Source organism: Neodiprion virginianus, chromosome 3 (assembly GCF_021901495.1).
Source record: "Neodiprion virginianus isolate iyNeoVirg1 chromosome 3, iyNeoVirg1.1, whole genome shotgun sequence".
NCBI classification, from domain to species: Eukaryota; Metazoa; Arthropoda; class Insecta; order Hymenoptera; family Diprionidae; genus Neodiprion; species Neodiprion virginianus.
Window position 1 is genome coordinate 27,759,530 of NC_060879.1, and position 16,269 is coordinate 27,775,798.

General features: G+C 37.1%; 1 protein-coding gene across 4 annotated transcripts in view; it reads right to left on the reverse strand.

Annotated features, from left to right (window-relative positions):
* Nucleotides 1-16,269, reverse strand: part of LOC124300886 (uncharacterized) — a 37,605-nt gene that overhangs the window by 3,577 nt on the left and 17,759 nt on the right. For all 4 annotated transcript variants that reach the window (XM_046755359.1, XM_046755360.1, XM_046755358.1 and 1 more), the window contains 2 exons: nt 1,292-1,466; nt 276-333 (listed from right to left, as the gene is read on the reverse strand). In XM_046755359.1, coding sequence (XP_046611315.1) covers nt 276-333; nt 1,292-1,466 — 233 coding nt within the window. The remainder of the gene's footprint in view (nt 1-275; nt 334-1,291; nt 1,467-16,269) is intronic.

Sequence of the window (16,269 nt, forward strand, 5' to 3'; positions counted from 1 at the left end):
TTTACGTTACGTACATCATGTTACCGTGTACGGCGGATATAAATGCTATGCAATTTCATGCCTTTTTCAATCTCTCATATAGACAGTGGTCTAAAAATTACCTCTAACGTTTTAAATGTTTTTCTTTGTTTCTATCTGTCATCTGAAACGAGTTGCCAACGCCGGTTAGCAAGTTAAGAATGTATAATGTTGCCAAACTTCACGACGACTGACAATCCGTTTCAGAGTCCGTCTACGATGAATTTTTAAGATGCGAAGAAAATGTTCCAACTTACGTTCTCTATTTTCTCGTCCAGCATCTTGAAGAAGTCTACCTGGCTGGATGATACTTCTCTGTAACATGAAGATGCAGAAAGGGTTAAGGATAGTTATACCTCGGTGGAGTGATTCAGGAGGCGACAAGCAGGAAAATAAACCTATGCAAATATTTTTAATAATTAAACTGCTAATCTTCAATTTTTGCTTAGTCAGGCTGGGTTTTTTTCATTTCAACCAATCTTTGAACAATATCAAGAACACGTGAATTATAACGCATATACGACTGATTACTGTAGCAGCAAAAAGAATGACGACGAAAAAGAAAAGTATTCCCGCAGAATTAATAACGAAAGAAAAACGAAATGAAATTTGGGCAATATAAACAGGTCTTTGAAGAGTAAAGTCGAATTTGCATACATATCCCTGGCTCGTCTTGAGCAAACGAGAGAAGATCCGTCGAGTGGTGAAAAATTAAGACTGGATTGAATATTCCAGGTTTCGTCGTTCCGGCAACCGAGCACTGATTAAATAAAACAAGACCATGAAGCATGTAAATCGGGATCATCTTGCTCGCTCTTACACAAGCTTACACTCGGGTATTTATACAATACAACTTTTACTCGGCATACGGAGGAGAAAAATAAAATGAAAATAAAAACGCCCACCGCGATGATATTAAGCCGGTTCAACGAACGTAAAATAAATATTCTCGACTTTAATTTAACTAGTATACACGCCACGAAAAAATACTGCGTCGATATGTAGGAGATAAGTGAAACTCTTGCAGGATGACAAGGGAAAACATTTTTCCAACAAGGTGATGTAGGTTATATTTTCCTCCTCAGTACACACATACACAGTTCAATTTCCTATTCGTTATTTGGATATCGGCGTATTGTGATACAACTTTTAACATATATGTATAAAAATGTACGCGACGTTATTAGATCAATACTAAACCGATTGTATCAGGGGGGAAAAAAATCTGGAAAATAAAACGCAGATCAAGAAATAAGATAAAACTGAAACTCACGCTTGGTGCAGCAGAGGGCCGGTTCCCGGAGTAGCGGGTTTCTTCTTGGCTTGAGTTTTGATATCAATGGGTCCATTCTGTTCTTCGTTTCTGTTAACCTCGATCCCGTTGTTGTTGGTCTTGCTGCTGCCTTTGGTATTTCCATTTCCGTTTTTCTGCTCAATTGACGCCGAACCTGAAAACCGATGATCACTTAAATGTAGAGACAAACAGGTTCGTATATTTAGTTTCTCTTTGAAATTCGGTGAAATATATACAGGAAGTGTATTGTATAGGTACGTATACAATTGTACGTTTTATTTACTGTATCGTGTATACGTCGGCAAATTAAGCGGTAAAAACACGACAGTTCATTTCTTATTATACTTTCAACCCACATATATACAACATCTTTTTTGTTTATACGGAGTTAATTAGCTAGAGTTTAATTGGCGCTGAATCGCCGCAATGAATATCTCTCTTTTCCCGATCGACTGGTGCTTATTTTTAGGAAGAGAAGAAAAAAGGAAGAACAAAGCAGGGAAGGAAAAGAAAGAGATCAGAAGAAAGAAGTCGGTATATCGATGTGACCTGCAATTACGAGACTAGCGATACACATAAAATTATGTTCAAGTCAAGACAAAAAAAAAAAAATAAAGAAAGAGAAATGAAAAAAACTATCTTAATTTTCTAGGACCTTCCTATGATATTAAGCAATCTATGAAAATTCGCTGGCGAAATGAAATGTTTCTGACCAATTTTAGTTGTGCACTAAGTTTTGTGATTCCACTGCATTCATCTTGAATCGCCAAAGTTATTTCTACACCGCCTCAAATCCTGGGACTGACAAATTTCATGATACGAAGACAGGAACTGGCATTAACTGCACTGAAAGAGATTGCAGATAATAATTTCTATACAAAGGTTCATTGTAAAGAATCGCACGAGTTATGAATTTTAAAAAACCTGAGTGGCCGCCATATTTTCCGAGTAGAATTCTTGACAGACTAAAAGCTTTTCTCTGGAAAATCTCTGTCGACAGCTTTCATCATAATTGGTATAAACATTCGCTCCTTGAGGAGTTCAGAATGTAAGGTGAAAAGAAAATGATATCCTTTGTTCAGAGCGTCGTTTATAACACATAAAGACAAAACTAAAAACAATTCCGTAATTTCGATCGTGACGAACTATGTAAGCAAAGAGAGTTTAAAAATTCCAACATAAACATCCGATAAATCACGAAGTTAATTTTTGCAATCGACCGAAACATATACCGTAAATTGACCTTAAAACGAATAAATTTCAACAATCTATCAATGACACGAATAACCGCTTTCCATCTCTAAAATATCCCTACATTTATCGCCAAAGCCGCTCTTATTAGGAACATAATGTCGGGGTGACCGATTGAGGCATCCGCCGGCTTAATTAACACCGAGCAAAGTTAGAGCCGCTGCACACGGTTTAGTTTTGCACATACGAGGATAAATATAGAATGATGCGCATCGGGCAGCAATCAGTAGCAGCTCTCACCAGCGGAATAACTACGCGTGCAGTGTTTTGAACCCTAAGCGCATGCGGTCCGATTTGCTTAGGCAGGCGAAACGCAGTTTGTTGCAAATCGGATTGTTATACATATACCATTCGTAGCAAGTGTGCGAGTGTGAGAGTGCGTGAGCCTTGATACATCCCGCGAAAGTACACGTGTACTCGCGTCACTCTACGAGACGTACGTTGTATAGCTAATGGACTTGTTTATTTATGTCCCATTGTAATCAAGAGTTCATTCTACTTTGCACCAAGCATCTGAGCACGCGACTCGCCGAGTCGCCAATGAATGAATGAATGAATGAATGAATGAATGAATGAATGGACGAATGAATGATCGAGTGAATGAATGAGTGAACGAACCAACGAACGAAACTAAAAAGAAATATACAATACTGGCGGTAAGCTTTTTGGGTCAAATTATACATACATATATGTATACATATATGTATGTATAATTATATATACAATATATATAATACAGCGTGCGTATAAAATGGTTCGAGAATAACTTGCAGAGAAATGACTCAATACCTAGATGCAGAGTCGATAGATGCTGATTGTGACGTATGCTATACGTGTACATGCATGCATCATCATCTGGAATAGTGGATACCTAACTAGAATCCCGAAACGGGACGGCTGATTCATCCACGCCATATACGATTGCCAATTAATTTACAATCAGGTCTCAGCCCTCAGAGGTGATTAAACCCGGTTTCAATGTTTCGGAGCAAATTTATACAGAGTAATTAAGATAAGTACGATCAATTCGCAACGCTTGAAATTAGTTACATATTCTTTCCGTCTTTACGTACACGCCTATATGGCTATAAAATTTATATGCATTGAGTCATAGAATGAGTAAGAATTTAAAATCGCAGTAGTATTATATAAAGACGAAATAAAAAATAATGAAAATACATCAGTACAGTAGTTATTGTAATTGTGTATTTTAGATTGTTTTACAAATCGACAAGATTTTGGCCGCGAATAAATTGCTCGAGTGTTCGCCTCGGTTATCTCGTTTTTTTTTTTTTTTTTAATTTTTTTTTCAGATTTACGAGTCTATCGAATCCCTCGATTTGAAGGTCCAGTACGTATAAGCCTCGGAATTTGAACGTTATATAAATATTTTACAAGTTGGTGTACCCTTTTCGAGGATGCTGGAAAAGCAGCGATGCACTTTAGTTAATGTCGTATCGTAGAGGTCGTAAAATTTCACGAAAGGCGTGTTCACTCCGTTAGATCCATTAGACCCGCAAGACCATCATCCCATGTTTTTGGCGATACGGTATCCCCGGCATCAGTGTCGCTCATCCGTGTCAAGCGGAATTACAAATTTCAAGTGTTTTTTCCCGCACCTTGATCAAGATTTCATGACGTCGTGTCTCAGTGTCAAAGTTTCGAAAGTGTTAAAAGAGGCAGTAGGTCAAAAGGAAGCCAAGGTCAGACAATATCTCGAAGCGAGCAAGAAGATCGCGTTATAATTTGAATTGATGAGGGAATAGAAACATTGTTTTTTGTTTCGATTTTCGTATCGATTTTCAGCTAAAATAAGAAAGAACGCAACGGGTAATATCCTTGTTCTAGATTTGCGAAACCGCAACGAAATTCTTTGGTAACTTAAACAAACTTTTCGTTTCCTATTTCTCTGTCTTCTTTTTTGTTTTTTGTTTTTTTTTTTCTGTGCTAAATAAATATTATTATTATACAGGCCTGATTATTTTATTCACGGATTATATTGTAAACAATTTGTTGTAACTTTAAATAAGAAAAAATTTACCTCCGTCTCTGGCGTTCAGTATTTATCAGGTTGCAATTACTTTTACCGCAATTTTAGTTCATACTCGCTAAGCAAAAATACTACGGCTGTGCAATGTGTTATTGATTTTTTCGGTGTTTTCATCTTCTTTCGGGAGTATACGATAGTTTTTTTTTTTCCAATACAAAGATAGAAACTCGGCAATGAACCCTCGGGAATACATAAGAAAACTGGTCTAAAAAAAAATCTCCTACGCCGCACGAATCAGGGTTTCGAATAAAAATTGGCAGAAGCTGGTAGTTCGATCGAATTATTGTTTTCCCAATCAAATACATAACAAATAATGCGAATCAATTTATACAAGTAGTTACTTTTTTCTACAGCAAAAGGTTGTTAGAAAACATGATCAAAAATGCACAGCATCGATGGTAGATTTGAAATTCCCTTTCAAATATTGACAGAGTATAGAGTTTTTGACCGTATTCGATGATTTCAAATTTTTGACCACTATATTGGATCCGCGACAACGACGTTTTCAAATTTGATTTCATTTTTGTAGTCGACGATTCCGAAAACCACTACATAGAGTTTTTTTTGACCAGATTTGACTAAATTCGGAATTTTTATCCGCCACATTGGATCCACCATCTGGAATTTTGGAAAAGCTAATTTCAGATTCGCAATCAGCGAGCCCAAAAACCACAGAATACTGTTTTGTTATAAAAGTTTACTCGGCACAATAATGTGTGACTCAAAGGGTTGATCTTCTAAGTGCGAAAAAGTTTCGAGGTACGTGTAACACAGGTGCAAATCATCTAATTACAAGTTTTTGCAAGGAATCCTGTTGCAAATACCTACCACCTAAATGCACGGAATATATCATTATTTATTATTTATTAACGGGCAATCACACTTGACCGTTATAATGAAAAAACGTGTTCGCCAACGATTTGTCAACGTCTTACGGTGAGAAATAAAATCCGGAGAGGTTTCAAGTGCTATCGAAGAATGACAAGACCCGGGGTGCGTTATACGTTCAGAAGGAGAAATTGAAAGCCAGGTACGTTTGACCCTGGTTGTGAAGCCGTAGCCTTTAAACTATTTATATAACCAAAGAAACTAACCAGGACGGATGTCGGTATGCGACGACGACTTATATAGTGACTGTGCAGAAACCAACGATCACTCTTGCTAAACCGCCAGCGGTGGCGGCGTCAAATCAAACATTTTCATCGCATCTAGGAATGCGCTGGACGACGGCTTGTTCCTAAAGGTTGGTTGGTCAAAATACGATCAACAAACGGCATCGTTGCACCGACCACTCAAACAAAATCTGTTTTGGTCACATCATAGAAAATAGATGTATAAAAAATTGTCTTTGAAATGAAATGAAACATTTTAGAACGAAATCCTCGGAAACAGTCAGATTTTTTGAATAACTTTGTAACAATTTGAAGAGAAATATCAGTGTGACAGGCTGAAAAATGAGGTATTACTTGGGAATTTTTTTTTTTTGAAAAAAAGGCTAGATCGAATTATTTGGGATTTTGTGTATTTATTATTGAAGCATTGAAGTATGCAAGGAAATGTTCTTTTTATTTCTGGTACATTTTATAAAGCAGAGGAGCGGTCGCAAAATGGCTTCTCAAAAAAAAAAACTTTCCGACGGTTGACTACATAAGTGTACAATTTTACACAAAAAATTTGCAGTAAATTATGAATAAAAAAAAAAAAAAAAAGTAAACAATTTAAAAAAAAAACTCTACGATGCGACGATAGCGATAAGTTTTCTGAAGAGAATCCTTTTTGAATGAAGTCGATTGGACAAAATTTGACAGAGTTATGCTGTCAACCAGGTCAAAAAACATGGTTTCGAGAAAAACGCGTTTAAAGTTTCGAGAGGATAAAATTGAATGATGCAACTTAAATGTTGATATAAAACAATCGTCGACGCTTGGTGCAAATTTCGAATACTTCTAAGCCGAATATTGTTTTAAAAATTTGTAGGCATATTCTTAAAGGTCAAAACTATCTATTTAAGGAAAAAAAAAATAAAAAATCGATTTTTTTTCACACTGATACTCTCCCTTAACACGAAACATCGGTACCTCAGCTTTTGTTTACGATACCAGTGTTTTTGTATTTTTATATTTTTCGTATCGATCTCGTAATCAATTTTACAAAGAGTATCGATTTTCAGTCATCCAACCAGGAGTGGAAAAATTCTTCCTTGAAAACACGACCCGAGAAACTTGATCGAGGTTCCTTTTGCAAGGTAAAATCATACAAGGCTTGAATCGAGTGGTTCTTTTTTTTTTTTTAACATTACTGCACAGCAGATCACGAGCGGATGCAGGCTAGATGCTGAAGTTTGCATATCTTACCTCCGCGTCTGACGACGCGAAAATGAATCACTTTCTTGGCAAAGTATCTGTCATCGAGTGCTTCGCAAAGTCTGAAGTCTAGTGGCTGAATGACAGAATGACCATTCGTCGGATTCGAGAATAGCAGGAAAAAAAAATAATTATCGTTTCTTTTATCGTATGATATTTACATGGTTATAGATTTGACCGACTGCTGGAGTAATTGGGTATTTAAAAATTGAATTAACGACTTGGATTTATTTTACCGTGATACCGCGTATAATTGATTTGACGACATTGAAAACGGACGCGAATTACTTCATCTTAGATTCATTTTTTCTGCCTTTTTTTTTTCTCTCTCTTCGAATAATCAATTGACAGTGAGTGATACATCACTCATGTCAAAGTAATAAATTGCGTATTCGATACCGAATGTACCGAATGAAATGTATTAATCTATTTATCGATGCCTCATAGTACTATGTAATATCAAATTTCCAATTTTTTCTTTTTTTCTTTTTTTTTTACATTCGAATGTCGTCAGCGTGCGAGATAGGCAACAAGAATCGTAAGCGACGATACGTCAGATTTTTTTCGTGCAACGGTCCAAATTGATCGGCATAAAACCATCGGTTACAATTCGTAATTTCAATCATCGATGAGGTATAGCCGTTTATTGCTATTCCGCTATATAAGGTCTACTTCTATTCAGGCTTCCCGATCATGCGCAGACCGATTCAACCTAGCCAAAAACACCTTTCTCCTCACCGTTCGTATGCCTGTGTTTTGCACGTGCGATAAACGAGTGACAGGTACAGAGAGCAATGCGATATCATCGAACGAACTGCACGAAAAACTGATTGTGTCAAAAGACTTGTTACTGTGGGATGTATTTGTAACGCGGTAAGAAAATTCGATCCGCATTTCTTACGTACATGTATAACATTCGTCGGTGATCGTATACACGAGGAGACCGATATTACATGTATGTATGTGTATATTACTTTGGATTTATACGCAATTGTCAATGAAAAGCAAATGAAAAATAACGCGAAGGTCGATAGGTATTTTAGCATAAGTCTCTTTTTACCACTAAATTACAACCAAAACAGGATTACACGCTCGGTATAGTGTTTATTTTTCATCAACTCTGCCTCGTCAGGCCTTCCTTGTTATTTTACTTCTTTTTTTTATCCTTATTTCGCTTCGCATGTCTTTCCATCAAATGTATGTTATGCCTCCCCACTCCTGCCTATGTAGCCAATTTCTCACCGGTATGGCTGATTCGACACGACGCAATAAACTCGATTATCACCCTGACGAACAAAAAGCAAAAAAGTATAAGAAAAATAAATGAAAGAAAAAAAATTTTTAAAATAAGAAAAGTGGAGGGAACAAAAAAAAAAAAATCAAACAGCGCCGGCTGAAGCGAACAGTTTTACAATTGGATTAAAAAGACGCCAATCAGATCACCATTATGAACGGATGAAATTTCACTATGACGTAATTTGATTTGACGCCTCACTCTGCTGCACAATTTGCATGTAAATTGTTAAATGATTCATGAATTATATCGTGCAATGTTTTACGCCGATGGAAATACACCGATTTCGTTTTAACGACGATTACATTCAACCCTTCGAAGCCGTTTAATTATTAGCGACCCAAACATTCTCGGAGTATCGGATCTCGTGTTAACGATTAATTATTCAACGTTCGAAGAATTTCCTCAAGTCACAGTTTCACGTATATAACGTAAGTACGTAAGTCGCACGCTTAAATACGTTATACCGTAGATTTCTGTACATCTCCATCACGATTATGCAGAACTATATAATACGCGGTGTGCGGTATGACCTGGCGGAAGATAACAAAAGTCATAATTACAATATGAAATGGCACGTACAGATTGGTTAGCCTGAGAAAATATTCCAGTTACTTAATGTGCGATAGAGGAATCGGCGCATAATCGTTATGACGTAATTATCGGCAAGATCGTTCGATCCTCGCATCGTCTTAGAATCTTCGCGATACGGACATTTCAATTAAACAAATAACCTTCCACCTCCATCGAGCAACAAGTTAAGTAACAAAGCAACGATATTAGGAAACTGGCTGTCGGTTGGTGATATGAGAAATAATAATCAAATTGTTTGTCGAACCCTTCAGCGTGTCCCTCTGCAGTTTAAACAACCACCTTTTGTCTTAAGCAGCCCCACCCTCAAAGTCTCGAATTCCTGAACCACGTAAGGAGAGGTGGTGCGGAGCAATTCTACCTTACGACACAGTCCCAAGTGTCGGGGCGTAGGTAACACAAGGGCGAGAGAATACGAGAACGGGGTTCCCGTCTACGTATAAGGGTGCGAAGTGCTTCTACGTAGGGTCTGCATAAACCATTCCGCGATAATGCTGCTCAATTTGGAATCAGAGGCAGGCAGGTTCGTCCCCTCGTGAAATGCGGGGAGTTGAAAAATAAGACGGTACGATGTCGCATAGACTACGGTTCCACCCAACAGTCGACTACCAATGCCCGAGGGACGAAGCTGAAGAGGAAGAGAGAACTCACGATCAGACGGCGGCAGAGCCGAGACCCTTCTATTGATCCACGAACAGAAGGGAGACAAACTCCTGTCCGAACAGGAAGGAAACCCGAGAACGAAAAGGCTCGCGTAATTATACTTCGTGCAAGTGTGTTTATACGTGTAAGCCTAATTTGTCCGACGCATTAAACCGTGATATTACATACGTGATATTGTAATTGTTACGATTAAAAAAAAAAAAAAAAAAAAAAGAAACGAAACGAATAAAAAACACAATACAAGTAACATATCGTCGACGAATGACGAATTTCTGCAAAGAAGAGGTGTAATTGGATAATCGTAGATGAGTCCCAAAATTTTCGCAATGATCGACGATACCGACAGTTGAAATGTCTAATGAGAAATTGGCGTTTTTATTCATCTAGCATGCGTAACCGTAGGTACTTTTACAGAGGTATATGTATATATATGCGAGATCGAAGAAGCGGCAATCTCTGGGACTGATTTCAAATCCTTTCTTGTTTCAACGTCTTGACTATTAATACGGCCATCGAGTAATCGGTCAAAGCAATTTCATACTGCGGGTAATTTCATCTCTTGCCGCTGCGAAAAATAATTATGAAGCACGTCAAAGTCTCGCGGATAATTTCTAATTAACTTAAACAGATTGACTATAACAGCCTCCAACGAACCTGAGGGGGTATAGTTTCCACAGGTACCTATATATTATAACGCGTATACCTAGACACGAAACAACTTCGCAGTTCAAGATTAAAATTTGACATTGATTTCGAGGATGGATATCGTATCGTTCATTCCTCCAACGAGCAAAAAAATTAATTTCCTCCCCCGTGTTAAATCACGATTCAATTCATTCCAACCTAATCGCGCGAATAAGAGTTAAGTAGTTTGAACGAGTTTTTTATTTTTATTTTTTTTTTCAATTAAAATATGTATACAATACAAACTCATTATGCATATCGTATGAGAAAATGATCGTGCCTGACGTTATGCAGCGAGAGAGGATTTACGGAGTGACGGGAATAGAACAGCTATAGGTTTGGATTAGATTCGTTGGACTAGCTGCTGGTTGCATTTAAAATACGGAAATTTGGCAAGCTGACAAAGCTGCGATGAAAATAATAACCTGGAGTGAAGAGAAAAAAAAAAAAATTAAATATAGATTTCATGCTAAAATTAAATTCTTCGGTGTACAGCTAAGTATACTTGTGATAATAGATAACAGATAGTGTTTCGTGGAAAAAAAACCGCGAATGGATTACTTTAAACCCTTATGAATCCATCGACATATCGCACTAAATTATGCAAGACAATTGCTTTTTTCATCAGCTAATATAACAAATCGAAAGGACTAACTGCAGAGGAGAATATCGAGGCAGATCGTGAAGAAATTTGTTTTTCTTTTTTATTCAATACCCGCAGTGTGGATAAAAATTCATTTTTATAATAAACAGCAGCAGCAGAAACAACCATCAACACGGCGCGAAAGAAAATAATCGTCGCCTCACATTTTTTATGGCCTTATCCAAGCTTTATACCCGCGTAACATAGATTACACGTTACACTTGTAACAAAGATTTAGCTGTAACAGCTGACAAGCGTCGTTAAATCATCTTAAAGCTCGAAAAAAGTAAAATCGTACCAAAAAAATAAACAAAAGCGTTATTAAGTACAGCAAGAAGAGGTTAAAAACTAACTCTGTTATCTCACGGCTGATTAATAAACGCTGTATTGAAGTCTAAAGGGAGAGAAAACAATTTGCGTTTGCCTTGAACGTCGTGCAGAGCAGACGCACGTATTTGGTCTACGTGACTGTAACCACGCGACGTATTACAATTCCGACAGTTTATTATGATATAATGGTTACTGTCCGCTTTTGAAATAACAATCCTTTACTCTATCAACGAGCGCATCTTCACAATGACAATATTTTTTAGCCGTAGGTAAAATAAACGTCCCCGCAACCTAATCCTCTACTCCTAACAATTATAATTACAACGATATTTAAATTATCACGGTAACGATTGTACAAACTTTATCAAGGAATTTTCATCGGCAACCGTGTAACGAATGTAATTAACATTTCTCTGTGTGGAATCGTAGACCACTGCAGGTCATGTTATTTCGCATCATCCGCACGGTAATGAACTACTTACTCCTACTTTGGTGGTATGGTGCGTGGGCCAAGAGAATTGTCGAGACTGTCGCACAATCATCGTCTATTGCCGAATCTATACCATATCTCTGATCGTTAAATAATATTAAAAATAGATTTATCTACGCAGCTTTCTGTAGTATTTATGATACGCGAATAAAGCGAAACGAAATGACGAGATTATAACCTTCTTAAAAAATGAAGAAGAAAAACTTTTAATTAAATAAGAATTATTTTTTACTTCTTTGTACAAGCTTTGCATATTCGAATTTGGAAGGTTCGAATCCGTAAGCATGAAATTTAACATTGTCGTTGTTTAAAAATTGGCTGTCACAGATCAGAGAACAACAGGCAAATTCCGTAAGCACGCGAGGCTTTTTTACCCACAGTTATTTGTTTCTACTGAAAAATGACAATTTTTCATTTGTCACTCTCGTCGCCGCGGTGCGATATGACAAGTTAACGCGTATTTTTCCCCGTCGAATAATCCTCGCCAGACTGTAATAAAAGTGTCAAATAACAGAAACGGACATTGGATCAAACGGCCTCTCAGCATTGACCCAATTGCCTGCAGTAGACGTGTTAATTACTTCCTGCTTTTACGCGACGTACGAGTTAAATGATGTCTCAACATTATACCATCTCACCTACAAGATAACAATTTCCGAAAATGTAGAGAATGCGGTATAGCATAAAACCGCAGGTTTAGTGTGAAAAAAAAAGTTATTACGCAATCAACAATGAGAGTAAAGAAATTTTCCGACATAATTAATTGATTAAACGGTTTAAAAATTTCCGCCAACGACTCTGTTTTTCTGCTTCAAATTGTATATGTATACGTGGGCGTGCCTTGTGACCTTCCCGCTTCGTAATGCGCGGGCATCGACGCGACGTGATTTTATTCATTATTGCTTTTTTTCGCATGCAGGGCGCGGTGAGTCAAACCCCGCATGAGTAAGTGCTAATGAATGTAAAAGATACATCAACCATGTATCCGTGTACATTTACACACCCGTTACGCACATACATGCAAAGCCGCGAATTCGTGCACGGTATAAGTTATAACTCGTGGCACAAATTTCCGCCAACGTACCCGCAGCTGCGTATATCAGGTGTGACTATCGTCAACACTGTGGATTTTGGCTTCTAGCTTCACACTGAGAGAAATTTTTAGTTTCGGTTACCGCTCAGTCCTTGACTAATTTCATTTTTTACCATAATCGAAAAATATACTTCTAGGTAGAAAGTGAAAATTACTTTTCCAGCTGTTACCGGATAGTCTGGTACCCGTTACTATTCTTTCTCATTACGATCACTGTTACTACATTTTCTCGTAACCGTTGCGAAAATTTAACGCTTGTGCAACAATAAATTCACGTTAAAACCGTATTTAACTAAAAAAGTAGAGTAAACCGAACAAAATGATTTTGCGTTGCAATTGTCAAAAAAGGATCGACGATAGCGCAAAATGGTTAGGCGTACCTCGTTTTTCGTAATTCCAACAATATTCAAACAGTTTTTTTAACGACACCTGTTTTACTGAATTTTTCTAGTCACTCTAACAAATGAAATTTTTCTCAGTGCACGTGGCAATTAATGAAATTTCAGGTAAACAGCAGAGATTCGTGAAACAGAAATCTAATATCTCGGCTAAACGGGATGGAAGAGGAAGAAGAAAATTATCGCGAATCATAAAGTGCGAATCATCGGGAGAACGCGAACTCGTAGAAGCTGCTTTCTTTTTTTTGATTTTAATTTCTTTTTTCACTTTCGTGTGCAACAAATTTCGTTCGATTGACCGCAAAGTTCGACGAAAATAATCACTTTACACCTGTAGAATGAACCTGTCGCATAGTATATATAAATATACATGCCTGTATAAGCGGGGATAAACTTTGTACTTTAATTCGGTTAGTGACGCGTCACAAGTTTTAGGACAATTTTCTACCTGTTGATCACTGACCACATACATCTACGTATAGCTGTATCTAGTTACCTACAGACATAGGCATGACTTGCGCGCAGTTTTATTAAAGAGACACTTTAATCCACCAAGTTTATATAGGGGAATAATTGTATTACAAGCTCAATCGAACTCTGATGTTACTCGAATTACCAGACTGAGAATATACCCAAGGTATAATATAAATTGTAGCAACAGGTTATGTATTCATATGTACGAGCTCGCTTTTGAATAATTTATCAATATATAAAACTATATATGTAATAATATGCAAAGGTCTTTGTGCATGTGACGCAAACCGGATCTGCCCGTAAGATTTTTTCTATATAATGCTACAAATCACGTTTACGCATGCACGTAAGTACAACGTATTATCATTTTATGACAATAAATTTCGTCAAAAAATACCACAGAACAATCAGCTAAGTGCTGACAGATTTGAAACACTACGCACAGCAATTTTAGCTCTAATCGAACGACGCTATCGTCACGTATTCCTATGTACACAATGCCAACCACTCACCAATTGCAATTTGTTGATCCTAGTCGTTCGGTTTTTTTTCCGATTCAAAATATTAGCTGAAGCATGCATATTGGTTTGATAGTACGAAACATGACGTTTTCAATAATCGAACTTGTAAACTTGACAATTAGTCCGGAAGGTCAAAAGTCATCAGGTCAAGGACCTGGATAGCCAGAACTACGGAAAATTATTCCTGGAGGTCAAAAGTCACCAGGTCAAGGACCTGGACAGCCAGAACTACGGAGCGCTTGTTCTGGAAGTTAAGTTTCACCAGGTACTGGACCTGGAGCAGAGAAACTACGGAGCGCTTGTCCTGGAACTCGAGTTCCACCAGGTAGCGGACCCGGAGCGCGGGATCCAGGAGGTAGAAAAACCGGTACTCGAAATCTGCGGAGCGAGATTCTCATCCGTCCGCTCTATTCCGCGGTTGTTTCCAGACTGAGAAATTCGGCGATAAGCTGATTTTGGTCGTGACGGTTACTATAGCTCGATGACTTCGAGAGTGAAAAAAAATTTTGGACGACGTCACTTTCTGAACGTCCGAACAACCGACATCCAAACTTTGGTTTCGAACTTTAATACTACGTATGAATGTATGAATGTATGAATGTATGATTTATGATTTTAGATGGATAATTTCAAGATAATAATAATTCGTATAGAAATACTACGATCTCCTATTATCGTAGGAATATTATTATTATTATTATTATATTTATGAATATTCAGAATTTGTAACACATTTAAAAAAATGCCAATTTTTAGTTGGGTTTGCAGGGTTGGCGTTGAGTAATCATAAAAAATTAACGGTTGGAGGGAAAAAAATCCAAGGAAAATCGTGAAGCGAATCGACAACCGTGAGGGGAAATATTTGGTCCAGTTGACATGGAATACCCCATGTATACAATGCCTCGATTATACCAGAGTTCGTACATTTCACTGGAATTACGAATAAGCAATGAAAGACTCCCTCCGTGTAGAGATACGAATCTAGCCGAAGAGTGTAAAAGTTTAACAAACGCGCGTCTGCAAGCTGATCGCCAAAGTAACTCGTCCACCTTTGTTCGTTAACGCCCACATATTATATTCGCGGTTTCGTCAAAGCCGCAGCGACTTCCGCTTACTAAAATATAGCCAGGATAGGCTTGGTCGCTGTTCGTTAATTAAGAAAAATCAATCATCTTCTAATTAAAAATCCATAATCATAACAACTATTGATTGGCTTCCCAGAGATTAAAATTTTTAACGTTATCATTCATGCAGCACCAATTGATCTTGCTAAATTATACATAATAGGCGTATAATTTTCTTCTTTTCATTGAGACCGGTATTCTTCTTTTTATTATAGTTTATTTCATTATTTTATTTCTTATTATTTAATCTTGAAACAACACGAATCGATTTACTTCGTTTTCGTAGATATTCGCGATATTTGATTAACGCGCAAATCAGTGAATATGATATGTAGTTCATACCTTTAATCCGTTTTGATTGACAGCAAAGAATTTAGATTTGGATCATTCGCTTCTTTTCTTACACGCGTGATTTAGCGATACGCACATCAGTTGTTAGTTTTCCTCTCTTTTTTCTTCTTCCTTCTTTTTGACAAGTATCCATCGATCTCTCATCTTTCATAGATAATTAGAAGATATATACGTCACATTGTAAGGTTAAATGTGTTTTTGTTACGTAAGGTTAAGATTATCAATCTGGAATCGAAGAACCGCGAAGCAGCCGCTGTTACCATTTTATGATAAATCTATTCTTCCAAAAGTTATTTATGGACCCTTTTTGTAGAACGTTTCATTTCCTACAAAAATGCGTTCTGGTCTTAGCAGTAAATTAATGAGTTGACGAGTTATAAGATTCCAAAGCTAAACAAAAAAAAGAATATTTCCAATGTAATTTAAATGGGAAATAGAAAATCGCGACGATACACCTCTTGATATTAAAATTAAGAGCTCAAACTTTGATAGCATTTTTTTTCATCATTTGGAACAATATTTTTTATTTGAATTTTGAAAAACAAAATAGTCGAATTTTTCGATACAGTCAAATCCAATGAATGATTTCACGAAGATTATCTGAAAAACATTACCAATTTATAAAATATACTCCGAT